Here is a 14,072-nt window from a genome sequence, read left to right as displayed (position 1 = left end):
TAGCGGTGTTCGAATCCCGCAGGCGGGTACCAATTTTTCTAATGAAATACGTACTTAACAATTGTTCACGATTGACTTCCACGGTGAAGGAATAACATCGTGTAATAAAAATTAAACCCGCAAAATTATAATTTGCGTAATTACTGGTGGTAGGACCTCTTGTGAGTCCGCACGGGTAGGTACCACCGTCCCGCCTATTTCTGCCATGAAGCAGTAATGCGTTTCCGTTTGAAGGGTGGGGCAGCCGTTGCCACTGTACTCAGACTTTAGAACTTGGTCAAGGTGGCTACTTCTATCGATACATGGAAACCAGGAGACACGGGATTTACTTGAAACGCCCCTGACATGGGTGAACACTCACCGCCAAACTGGCCTGACCATCGTCAGCCTTCTAATACAATAAAAGAGGGTTTAAAATAAGTAAATTTTGGAAATTTTATTTTTTCAGAAAAGATCTCACCATCCGTGCGTCCAAACCAAATGAAGACTTATTCCTACTAAGTTTTATTGTTATATTACATAATAATATACGCTAAATTATTAGCATAATAGTAAAACTGTAATAATATAATACGATATAATCTAGTTTTTTAAGTAATTTGACTTGTACGGTTGTATGAAAAATAGTTTCATCAAGGGGGGGGGGGGTGATTGATCATTTGTTTTAAGTAATTATATCTTGACTAGACATTGAAAATTTAAATTCAGTGTAAAATACAATTTTAAGGTAATGTTTTTGCAAGATACATACATACATACATAACTTTTTTTTTGAGTTTTGATAGGTAGGCACGTCTGGGCGAAGAACGAAATTATTTTATTGTAAAAAAAGCGTGGGGTTCATGGTATCAGTAGTTATGAATATTTTATGAACAGATATGAGCAGAAGGGTTATTTTGATAATATCCTAAAAAGCACTCCAAGCTTTTTTTACAATAAAATCATTTTTTCTTACACCATTTTTAATTCAAATTTATTAAAATTTATTTTCTATGTTTTAGTTGGATATTCTATAAAAGCGTATTTTGTTAGTTTTTTTAAACTATTATTTATTAATAAATGAAATAAGTTGTTTTGGACCAAAAACTGAAGTCGAGATATTTTTCTTAAAACAAACTGATAATCCACTCCACGGTAGTTATCTCATAAATAATTGACATCTTGTATTTTTATTTTACAGTAATGGTTACTATTTATTAATATGAATTTGTTCTACATTTATTACGATAATAAAATTGTTATATTTACTGTTTGTTAACTTTAGATTGATACGAGCGACAGTTGTTAATAGGAAAAAGTTTTTTTTTTTTTATCAACAATTTTCGATTATCGATCTTTTTTTGAACAAAACTTAACCTTTGGCGACTGTCCCGCGTATCGTGCTACATTTGACGGACTATACGCTCACATCGCGCCATAGATGCATTTGCAATATGAACATTTATTTTCTTCAAAGAAACTTTTATTTCTAGTTATATTTGGGGATGCAACTTTTCGAGGATTGAAATGACTGTAAACTATTAAAACGAATCGCGAAAATATTTAGCTGATATTTTAAAAATTCTGTACAATGACGTCGCTTCCCGAGACTTGAGTTAGTGGCTTCGAATGTAATATGAATGTTGATAGTGAACAAAACTGTATGACAACAACTCAGTCAATCTGTTATTGTAACTTTTATTATTATATTCTTTCGCTATATGTGTCCTGATAGCCTGAGGTGGTGTCCCAGCTACGCCTGGACGGGGAAGCAAGCCGACGGGCTCTAGCTGAAAGAATTTGCTAATTTTTTTTTAACACCTCGCAATCACAATTTGCGGATAACCGGCCACGGCGGGTGACGGACCTGGTTATGTCGGACTGCAGCGATCCTCGGAAGAACAAGAGGACGCGGACCAAACTCCTCGCTCTCTTCTAATTGATCAAATCAAATCAAAAAAGTTTTATTCAACATAAATGAAAGTACATACTTGTTGAACGTCAAAAGAACTACCGCCAATTCACAAGAATTAGCCTCCGTCCTGAGAAGAATTGGCAAGAAACTCAGCGGGCATGTCCTTTTTTTTTTTTTTTTTGAAATATTAGATTTTTTATTTAAATATTAGTTTTTTTTTTAAATATTAATTTTTACAGTAAGTAATTATAACATAACAATTATTACAATATTGAAATGCCCGGAGCGAGCAACTCATTCCCACTTTGTGCAATCTTCTAGATAATCATTTACTTTATAGTAAGCTTTATTGCACAGATGTTCTTTAATAGTTTTCTTAAACCTATGTATATGTAGGTTCTGAACATCTTGTGGGATTTTGTTGTACAGGATCCTAGAAGTGCTAAACACTAGCCCTAGCAAGAGCAGTGCTTCGCAGAAACCACCACCGGATCAGAATCACGACCCACTGAGAAGATCCGGCGAGAAACTCAGTGGGCTTTATTATGATTTACATTTCACTGAGGACGTCATTGGTATTATTCGAAGCCAATATAATACCGATAAATTATATAATATTGTTATAGGCTCGGGATAAATAAAACTCACCGAAGTACTCATTCAAACTCTATTTAACACTTAAGGAACACCTTATAATTCGTTCTTCCGCTTCGCGTCAAGTGATCCCTTTGCTGTTTCGCTTCGAGTAGGTCTGATTACTAACTGCCTTCGTGTAATCTCTGCAACGCTTTTATAGTCGACACGACAACTCTACAATTATCGACAACATTCCCGATAGGGCGAGTAGTTTCGATACGTGTTTCCGCTATTTGATAATAGATGGCGTTACGCTTCTCGAGCGTTCTCGATGTCACTAGTTCTTTTGATATTCGTTTCTGCTATCCTATGACAGATGGCGTTACCCTTACCCGCGTAACAATATTAAATACCCGTCAAATTTTGTAAAAAAATGATTTCTCCACACTCATTGTAGTTTTCGCGCAGAAAGAACCAATAGTATCTTGAGGTCTGGCAGTTTGAATCGGGTTTTCATTTCCACGATAATAGGATCGCTGGTATCAGAAAAGCGCCAAACATCTTCTGTTTTAATGTTAGAGTATTGTCTGACTTCAGCGCCTTGCATACCACACGAGGAATTAGCTTTTCTTTAGCGAGTATTTAATTCTATTTATTTATAGTATTTTTTTTAAGAAATAATAAAAAATAGGTATTATTTAATGTTTGTTCGACTAAGCTCTAGTACTGTTAGTAATCTTCAGAGATCTCTGTAGTGAAATTTTATTTAGACGAAATACGCATCTTCCAGTTGTATTTTTAAAGATTGTTGTTAAGAGTACCGTGTCTTGCGGTTCTGTTTGCTTAGTGCGAGCGTTATATTTTACAAATTTCTATGGAGTTTGAAGTCGTCATGGCCTAAAGGATAAGACGTCCGGTGCATTCGTATCAAGCGATGCACCGGTGTTCGAATCCCGCAGGCGGGTACCAATTTTTCTAATGAAATACGTACTCAACAAATGTTCACGATTGACTTCCACGGTGAAGGAATAACATCGTGCAATAAAAATCAAACCCGCAAAATTATAATTTGCGTAATTACTGGTGGTAAGACCTCTTGTGAGTCCGCACGGGTAGGTACCACCGCCCCGCCTGTTTCTGTCGTGAAGCAGTAATGCGTTTCGGTTTGAAGGGTGGGGCAGCCGTTGTGACTATAGAATAGATTATTAGATATATTAGAACTATATCTCAAGGTGTGTGGCGCATTTACGTTGTAGATGTCTATGGGCTCCAGTAACCACTTAACACCAGGTGGGCTGTGAGCTCGCCCACCCATCTAAGCAATAAAAAAAAAAGTTTGCCTACGTTTGCCGCTAGGGGCGCTGTTCCAACTCCATACAAGTTTGAGTTAACTTTTACGCTATCGACAACGTTAAAAAACTCGCACTAAGTACACAGACACAACGTCAGTCTTATGATCAAACGAGCTGGTGACCTGTCCGACTGGGTGCGCTCAGATGTATTTGTTTTTTTTTGTCACAAATAAGTTGGTACTGAAATTGATGAAGCTAAATTATAGAAAATTAAAAGATTCGCTTTCTTCTGTTTTAAACAAAATCATCGTCTATGAAGTTGATGTATATATAATACGTAAGCAGTTAAAAAGAAAGAAATGCATTTATATAGTTTGAGTTGAAATATATATTGAGCAATACTTATTATGGCCGTTTACTAATTAAGTGAACATTTTCTCTGCGAGATAATTAATAAAACTTTTTCGTTACTTGAGAATCACATAGAGAAATTGATTACAGAGCCATCTAGCAAATTTTTTTTGGAAACAAAAATACTAGTTACATTTTAACAAACTATCAAAAAAACATTGCTTCTTTTTTGTCTTCCGCGAACAAAAATGCCAACCGTAAATAACATTAAATAATAAAAAAAAAAAAAGTCCGAAACATTATGAAAAAACGGAAATGATTTTATTTAACGGTAGGGAAACATTATGGTGGATTTAACTGGATTTTAATCTTAGGCTGGATTACTGATAACTTTAGATTATTATTGTCAATCTCGATTAAACTATATACCAGTATTGGTAAACGTTACATAAATTATGAAAGAAAATAAATTAAATAGACATAATACAATGATTTTTTATACAACAGATATGTTATCTTCATAGTAACTGACTCTTCAAATCTGATCGCGCCATATATATCTACATACCTACCGATATAGTGCACACACATGTTGACAAGTAGCATTAATGAAAAGTACAAAAGATGGGATAAGCGCGTGAGTAAAAAAGATAGCTATAATTGGAACGATTGCACTTGTAATATTATTATTGCATTTGTTTAGACGCGACTAAACACGAAACGTCCCAATTCCCAATTGGCCTGTTTTCGAGTCTTCACTTGACGTGCGCTTGAAACATATCTGCTTCTTTTTACATATAAAATATCATTGACATAATATTACAATTTTAAAACGGTGACTAATTAATTAATTTCTAGTTGCGTATAAAATTTATGGGTATTGTTCAAATTGTTTTATCATTTAAGCGTACCTCACATACTTTTGTCGTTATAGAAGATTCAACTTATATATTATTACGAAAAATTGTTGGTTAAAAATTTTCGATGTATCTACCACAAAGTCTTCGTAGTTCACGTACTAAAAATGACCTGCCCCAATTAGATGCCTTGATGGCATAAATATTAGACATGCGTGTGTATAGACGCTGACGCTAGATATGTATCCACGTAATTAAATAAATAAATAATAAATAAATAAATATTTACTAACAATCACGCCACGTTAACTGGTCCCGTGATAAGTTCGTAAAGAACTTGTGTTACAGGTACCAGATAACGGATATAAATGTAAGATTTTTATTATATAAATACATATATTTAATAGACATCCATAACCCTGGAAAAGACATTTATATTTATCATACAAATATCTTCCTTTGGCGGGATTCGAACCCGCGACCCCCTTGTGTAGTGACCATGTCACTTACCACTGCACCAGACGGCCGTTAATTGTATATTTAGTGTTAGGAGGCCACGCACCGTCTCGCGTGAGGATTCACCTAACACGTTAACTTTTTTTTCCTACCTATTCTAGTAAGTAACCTTGAGGGGTTATTCTAAATTCACCGATCTAGTAGGTGAGCTCACGGGGCTCAAACCGGAGTGTTGCTAACACTGGCCCTAGCAAGAGCAGAGCTTCGCAGAATCTACCACCGGATCGGAAACGCGACCCACTAAGAAGATCCGGCGAGAAACTCAGTGAGCTGTTTATGGGTTAATTTACTAGGACGGTGACCGCTGCTTGAGTTCTTTGACTGCATTAGGCGCTTTGGAAAGGCCCATATGCGACTGTTCTAGACAGAACAGAACAGTGTGCTTAGTGCGAGTTTTTTAACGTTCTCGATAGCGTAAAAGTTAGCTCATATTTGTATGGAATGGGATCGTTTGCCTACGTTTGCCGCTAGGGGCGCTGTTCCAACTCCATACAAAATTGGGCTAACTTTTACGCTATCGAGAACGTTAAAAAACTCGCACTAAGCACACTGAACAGAACAGAAATAGACATAGTGCGCCACGTAGGACACCGGTGACCTACACGGCAGTCAAGGTGTTAACTTAATCCAAAAGATATTCGTCCAAGATAAACGAATAAAATTCTTTTTTTTTTATTATTGCTTAGATGGGTGGACGAGCTCATAGCCCACCTGGTGTTAATTGGTTACTGGAGCCCATAGACATCTACAACGTAAATGCGCCACCCACCTTGAGATATAAGTTCTAAGGTCTCAAGTAAGTTACAATCACAAATACAATACATTCACAATAACAAAATTATTTTGTAAAAGGTAAGCGATGTCTAGCTAGCTAGATTTACAGAAAACGTTGCAAGTATTGATGACAGCTTAAGTTTTAAATGACATGTAATTTTTCTTATTATAATAATAAAATGTCATAATTTTTTTTTCCTCTATCAAAAACAAATTGCGTGAATACGTATCTATTGGCACGTAACTACTGTATACATTAAACTATTTGTAACTAACTGATGATACTGTAATTGTTTGTAAAATGTACAATTTTACTGTGTTTTTCTTCTATATGTCCATAATGTTATAATGTAATATTCCATAATGATTATTCCAATAAAATTATTTACTTTGAATATTTTTTGTTGGTTTTATTTGTCAATAGTGGCCATAAGTTAAGTGGATCTTGTAAATGGTAATGTCCATTAGAAGACTTATGTTGAGTTTTATTCACATTGAAGAGTAGCCTTTCGGTTTCAGCAAATACCAGCTTAAGGCACGTACCGGTAGGCAGCGGCTTGTCTCTGCCCCTGGCATTGCTGAAGTCCATGAGCGACGGTAACCGCTTACTATCAGGTGGGCCGTATGATTGTCGGCCTACAAGGTTATAAAAAAATAAACTACTGGATGCTCCAATTGCGAGTCAGTTTGAAGAGTAACAGAGAACTGGGTAAATTTTTTAACTGTAAAACTACTTTTGCCTATTAATTTCGCGATTTGTTTTCTTAAGACTATTCTATACGTTTTGATTACCTTTTATTTTCCTGCTTCAGCTGGTGACCTAAGGGGTTACGCCAACGTAGCCGCGCGAGTTGATTACCAAGTTCAGTAGCTGTCAGGGGATTCTCTATTGCCTACAAATGAAGCCAAACATATGACTCTCAAACCCCTACACAGCGCCCCCATCTTTCTGGATCTTTTACCGCCCCCCTTTAGACCTGCAGCGCCCGCAAAGGGGCGTTATCGCCCACTTCGGGAAAGGCTGCTTTAGGGTATCAAAAATACGCCATACGAAATGATGTCTGCTCCAAGCAAAGAGCTCTGCCTGGCTCTGCCTCACTGGTGCATGTCATGGTCGTAAAAAGAGACCACACTAGAATTCCAAAGAATAATGAAAGTAACAGACCGTTAAATCAGTTTCAACATTAACCCTTTGAGTGCGGAACGTCGATATGTCGACTCTCTATTGATGCGTATAAAGTGCGGAGCGTCGAAATACCGACTAGTGCGCAGTTTGATTTTAAGTATTAGGTATCGACCTGTGCGGATGTGTTTTAGACATTTTTAATAACATATAGAAATAACAATTTTAAACTTATTTTATTGTGAATTTAGCATTGATTTTAATATTTTTTATATGATACTGATTTTTTTTATTGCTTAAATGAGTGGACGAGCTCACAGCCCACCTGGTGTTAAGTGGTTACTGGAGCCCATAGACATCTACAACGTAAATGCGCCACCCACCTTGAGATATAAGTTCTAAGGTCTCAAATATAGTTAAAACGGCTGCCCCACCCTTCAAACCGAAACGCATTACTGCTTCACGGCAGAAATAGGCGGGGTGGTGGTACCTACCCGTGCGGACTCATAAGAGGTCCTACCACCAGTAAAGAGGTCCTACCACCAGTAAAAATCAATCATTTTCAAAAATCCTTTTGCAACTTCTGCAAAATATGTGAAAATGAGCCAAGCACTAAAAGGGTTAAATTCAAACAACGGGGATTGTTTTGAAAATAAATGAACACTCACAGTTTTATCTATGTATTTAAAATTTAATTTTCGTTACCTATATACAAATTACAACATTCACTATTACAATAAAGTATTAGTTTCGTACTATATTTACAGACGTAATACACTTTAGAAGCGTTATTTCATTTAGTCAAGTTAAAAAAATTCACGACAAAAATTTTGGAATAATCGAGAAAAATCACGAACAATAATTCAACAACGGTATTTTAATAGCAAACGGGGATTCAAACCGAATTTCAATTTTATTTTAGAGAGTGGCAACATTAACTGTTTGAGGTTATACTTCTTTTTAAGTTTCGTTTTTCAATAGATGACGTCATGATCAACGAAAACATAAGCTGGAATTGACCGATAAATTAATAATTTAAAGCGTTTTAATGTTACCAGGTATGTACAGTGGTGAAAAGTCATTTAAAATAAATTTGGTAGTAAAATTTGAACGATACCAACTAAAACGTAAATCTGATTATAATAATATAAAGAGAAATTTTACAAAAATTTACAATCAAAAATTCTATAGAAATATCGATACAAGAATTACGTAACACAGCAGTATTCTCGATCGTGATGACATTTGCCGACATTGATACGGCCGCTCAACTTCTGGAACAAAAAACATCTTAAACACAACATTCCGTATTTATGTGAAAGAAGTATAAAATCTAACACGTTCGTTGAGTATCCAACCTCAAGTTAGGCGATTCGAAAGACGAAAATAAGATTTTTTAAGATATGTACACGTATTGTTATCCATAGAATGAGTTTAATATGATTTTTATTCAATGATGCCTATTTGGAATTACGAAAATCGATACATTTTGGCGGCAAAATATCCCCGTTCCATAAATTTATGTGAATAATAAAATTCGTACTTACTAATACTAATTGATAAATATTCCCAAGGAAACTAACGAGAACAATTAAAATCATCGTAAACTTAAAAATAACGAAATAAATAGATTTTTTTTAATAATAAAAATGTTTACAAACATTAACATGCTCGTATGACTACCTACAAAAAAGGTCAACTATTATCACTAAAAGTAGAAACTAGAAAGTTACAACCTTACAGCGCCATCTGTTATTATTGCACAGGACTGAAATTTTATTCTAAGTAGTCATAAGAACACGATTTTTTTATTTAATTTTATAGGTAATATTAATGTATTATTATAATTTTGACGCTAACACAGACTTTGTAACTGGCTAAAATGAGAGGAAAAACTATATTTTATTGTATTTACTTTATTTACAATGTAATATTTTGACAATTGAAAAGTTATGTACTAGGTAAAGTTAATTAATAAAAATATTTATGGATCATTAAAGTATTATTATTTCTGTCAGATATGCTAAGGTTCTCATTTTAACCAGAATTAAATATGAACAACAGTGAGAATATAATTACTGTTGTGTCGACGTACTTAAATATTTTAATTCTACAGGTTGAATTTCAAAATTGTAATGAAAATGTTTTTCAACGCCGCATGTTATCTAGAGCTTGAACTATTTTGTACTCAACTCAGGCCATGAATGTGCTGTTATAGTAAATAAAATTCAACCTGTATTGTATACCACGTATATAAAATAAATGCATCAAACGTCACTTGTCTAGCTACAATAACAAAATACATACAGTCCAACATTACAGTGATTGCACTCATTTGGAAATACTTACGCGCCGAATTTACCATAATTAAACAATAAAAATATTTTCTAATACACGCACACACCTACAATCGAGTTCGATTTTGTCGCATTTACATTAAATATATGATTTTGTCGGTATTCGACAACTAAAACACACCGAAATTTATTGATTTTAATAAACTTCATTATTTATATGTAGTTGTCAAACTAGAAACTAGATGGCGGTACTTTCAATGAAACTACATCTAGACCAGGGGTGGCCAGCTTGATTAGAACTAATATCTACTGTTTACTGACGTAACACTCTACAATTTATTAATGACATTTCTTGAAATTTAATGAAACAATGTAGTTCAGTGTGCTTAGTGCGAGTTTTTTAACTTTCTCGATAGCGTAAAAGTAGCTCATATTTGTATGGAATGGGATCGTATGCCTTCCTTTGCCTTTAGGGGCGCTGTTCCAACTGCATACAAAATTGGCTTAACTTTTACGCTATCGACAACGTTAACAAAACTCGTACTAAGCACACTGTATACAAATAAGTATTATATTTTCATTTATTGAAAAGATTAACATAAAGCTGAAATTATTTAATAAAAGAGAACTATTGTGTGGAATAGAGGATAACAAATTAACATGATTAACAAATGATACAAGATGAAGATGATGCGTGCAGCAATTGGTGATTACATTGCGTGATTCTATGTATTTATATTTTTTTATTTTGCCACGATCGATCGGTCGATCGCGATCTACCGGTTGGCCACCCCTGATCTAGACTACCGTCTGATTAAGACGAATATATGTTTAAGAGAAATGCGAATTCCAACAGCAACGTGCAGATGTTGTGCACTAGTTGTGCTTGTGTGCTCAATCATCAAACACTCGAGACAGGTGGGCAGTAATTAGAGTAAGCAATTCCGTTATCATTGCACGCTTACGCGATGAACTGGTCTGTGCGAACACAAACATCTTTCAAGTTAAACTTTATGATTGTTTTTGCTAACTACTTGACCCAAAAAGCGATCATAATCAATTCCATATTTTTTTTGTAAAACCTCGGACGAAATATTACCAAGATTGCCAACAAACAGAATTTCATTTTTATTTAAATAAATAGGTAAAAAATATATCGAAGGGTGAAAGGCTTTTTGGTGCAACATTGGAAGTGCTCTGAGGAATTGTTCGAGATGATACCTTCATCTCGTTTTTATCATCGCACCGCCCGCCACCGGAATACAGTTCATCCCTACTACCTGGAACCACTGCGTTCATCCACAGTGCGTTTCCAGAGATCTTTTTTGCCACGCACCATCCGGCTTTGGAATGAGCTCCCCTCCACGGTGTTTCCCGAGCGTTATGACATATCCTTCTTCAAACGAGGCTAGAGGAGAGTACTTAACGGTAGGCAGCGGCTTGGCTCTGCCCCTGGCATTGCATAAGTCCATGGGCGACAGTAACCACTCACCATCAGGTGGGCCGTATGCTCGTATGCCTACAAGGGCAATAGAAAAAAAATTACCTAGTTTTTTTCTCTCTCAATTCTTTGAGTCTTGTAGGCCAATGGTGTTGACGTAGAAAACAATGAAACACAGAATCACGTCTGCTGGCTATAGATGTACCGTGTGGTCCGTTAGATTCGCGCTTGCGGGGCCGCTACTACTGAATTCTCGACATCTACTCATGCGGAAACTAACAGTTATACTCGTAATAACATCTGCACTACATACTGTTTTCTCGTTAAGCTGCGTGAATCTGTGCGCTTAGTGAGAGTTTTTTAACTTCTCGAACGAGTAAAAGTTAATTCAAATTTGCATGGAGTTGGAACAGCGCCCCTAGCGGCAAACTAAGGGAAGGAAGTCCGTAACGTAAGATTTTTATTGTTTATGTATATTAGTATGATGGCTATATAGTGTCTAATTTATCATTATAGTATGTTATTATTATTATTCATATAAATAGCTGTTTCTTTGTATATTATTATTATATATTTTTTATAAATCATTGTGCATAAAATAAAGTTGATAACATTGTAAAGTAGTTTTGTTTTTTAATCAATAAAAAATCATAATATAAAATGTATATGTACTCGAATAATTATTTTCTTTACACCTCGAATAGAAATTAAAATTAATATTTTTATAATAACGAACTTCGTTCCTATCCGGTGTCCCACGACACCAGACATCTTTTTTTTTTATTTAAAATCATTTTGACCATTAATTTAATTGAATTAAGAATCGTTTGGTAGATGTTCGTACAGACCAGCTCAGGGTCGGTGCCTCCGAGAACTTCACAACGGACGGATAATTTCGTTCATCGACGACCTCTATATAGAAGTAGTTCCGTTTAACTAAACAACGTGTGCTTCAACGACATGCTATTTAAACAACATTTAATTTGTAATTATCATAATAAATAATGTAATAAACATTATAACGAATATTTATTTAATAGCTTATAATAATACTATTCGAATAAAGAAATAAATACATTTCTATGTTTTCAGTAGAGATTTGTTGACTAAATTAAAATAATAATACGTCATAATCGTAACAATATAAATTTAACAGTAACAAAATAAATGAACATAGAAACAAATAAATTATAAGAAAACAAGATATAAAAAGTATTAGGTAATCAATAATTTTTTTTTGTTGTTGTTGAACCTTAAGTTAACAGTAATGAGATAGGGATGATTTAGATGTAAATTCTGTGATTCCTTCCGAGCTTAACATTATGTAAGTATACATTACCTAAGTTTAATATACAAACAGAATAGTAAAATTCAATAATAATCAGTTTTATTTTAAAAGTTATTGCGAAATTGTAACGACATTGCGGTCAGTGAGACAATCAATTGTCAATTTGTAAGTAGTATTTTTTTTTTAAATGTTTACTTCGAAAAGAGTCCAAGAAATGAACTGACGTAACAAAATTACATTTCATGTTACGACTTCAATGAAGTAAGAATGTATAAATTGTGCAATTTGAAACCGTGGAATTTGTTTACCGTCTCATTAAACATATAAGGACTTTTTGGCGGGAACGCGAGGAGTGAAGTTGTGTGATTTGTTTTATTTTGTCTATTTAGTGTTTCTTCGGGTTTAAATGTGTAATAATGGTGGTTTATTAACTGTTTAATGTCTGTGAAAGTGCACAAATGTGGGAAAATGAAACAAAGCCGCTGGACGTAACTTCTCGGGATCCTCCAAAAAGTCCACTGAAAAAATCTTAGTAAATGACCACCATTTTACTGAGATTATATTTCATCCCATTTAATTTCATCCCAGTTGATCAATGTCTCAAATTAATCATCTTCATTTCATTTCACTCCATAATAACATTTTTCATAAAAATATGAATATTAATTAAAATAAGACATGACCTAAAGGTCTTGGTTACCAGGTCATAAAATCCATTAAAAAAATTAAACATATAAGGCTTTCCGCACAACTAAGACATCGATATTTGAAAACAATGCACGACGATAGTTCACTATTACAGTTACTTTATATAACTTTACAAAGATTCTATTTTCGTTAAGTTTATCACTAAGTAGATATTAAAATACGCTTATAGTTTCCGTCCAAGAAGATATATTCAACCACTTTTCACTTAGGGCCTTTGTTGTTTTTAACGGACCAAATAAAATAGCACAAAACTAAAAAAAAAAGGTTTTTTTTTTTGTTTTTTTTCAATCACGTCTTTATGGTATTGTTGTTTAGGTGTATGTAATGTTTATTTATAGGTTTTTGTATTCCGCGTGAGACCGGCTGGCGCTCCATCGGCTGCGATCAGTGATGGTGCGCAGGGGGACCGCGCGGAGCCCTAGGTCAGTCCCCCGTCGCGGTCACAGTTGTCCAATTCCACGGGCTGTTGTAGCTTTTTTGGCTGGAAAAAGAAAAAAATAAATAAATTTTAATATCACGGCATTAAATTCTGTAAATCTGAAACGCATTCGTTGTGTTGCAAACAGTACAAAAAGTTTTTGTATATTTTTTATATTACAGTGAAAATGGGCTTCGTCATAGGAATCTATACTAATATGGCTTGCGGAGAGTACTTAATGGTAGGCAGCGGCTTGGCTCTGCCCCTGGCATTGCTGACGTCCATGAGCGACGTTGACCACTTACCATCAGGTGGGCCGTATGCTCGTCTGCCTACAAAGGCAATAAAAAAAATTATAATATATAAATCTACAGTGGTTTTTACGGATGTTCCGTTATAACTACTGAACCATGCATCCGATTGACTTGAAACTTGGTATCCATGTAGAAAATACATGTACTTAATGGATAGGCTAATATTTATATGAGTGTTGACTCCCTAATAATAATGAAAATAAATAATAATGTGAATTTTAAA

At 34.7% G+C, this 14,072-nt stretch overlaps 2 protein-coding genes across 2 annotated transcripts in view; one reads left to right on the top strand and one right to left on the bottom strand.

Moving 5' to 3' along the window:
* Positions 1 to 14,072, top strand: part of LOC114244944 (ankyrin repeat domain-containing protein 13B) — a 199,528-nt gene that overhangs the window by 52,798 nt on the left and 132,658 nt on the right. The window contains exon 12 of the mRNA XM_089729395.1: positions 449 to 3,760. The gene's annotated coding sequence lies outside the window, so the exon portion shown is untranslated. The remainder of the gene's footprint in view (positions 1 to 448; positions 3,761 to 14,072) is intronic.
* The window catches only part of LOC114244995 (uncharacterized), a 100,326-nt gene continuing 94,301 nt past the window's right edge, over positions 8,048 to 14,072 (bottom strand). Inside the window, exon 2 of the mRNA XM_028176997.2 lies at positions 8,048 to 13,598. Coding sequence (XP_028032798.2) covers positions 13,541 to 13,598 — 58 coding nt within the window. The 3' untranslated portion in view covers positions 8,048 to 13,540. The remainder of the gene's footprint in view (positions 13,599 to 14,072) is intronic.

Source organism: Bombyx mandarina, chromosome 08 (genome assembly GCF_030267445.1).
Source record: "Bombyx mandarina strain Sakado chromosome 08, ASM3026744v2".
Lineage (NCBI taxonomy): Eukaryota > Metazoa > Arthropoda > Insecta > Lepidoptera > Bombycidae > Bombyx > Bombyx mandarina.
The sequence above is the reverse complement of the archived record's forward strand: the minus strand, read 5'-3'. Positions and strand labels throughout refer to the sequence as shown.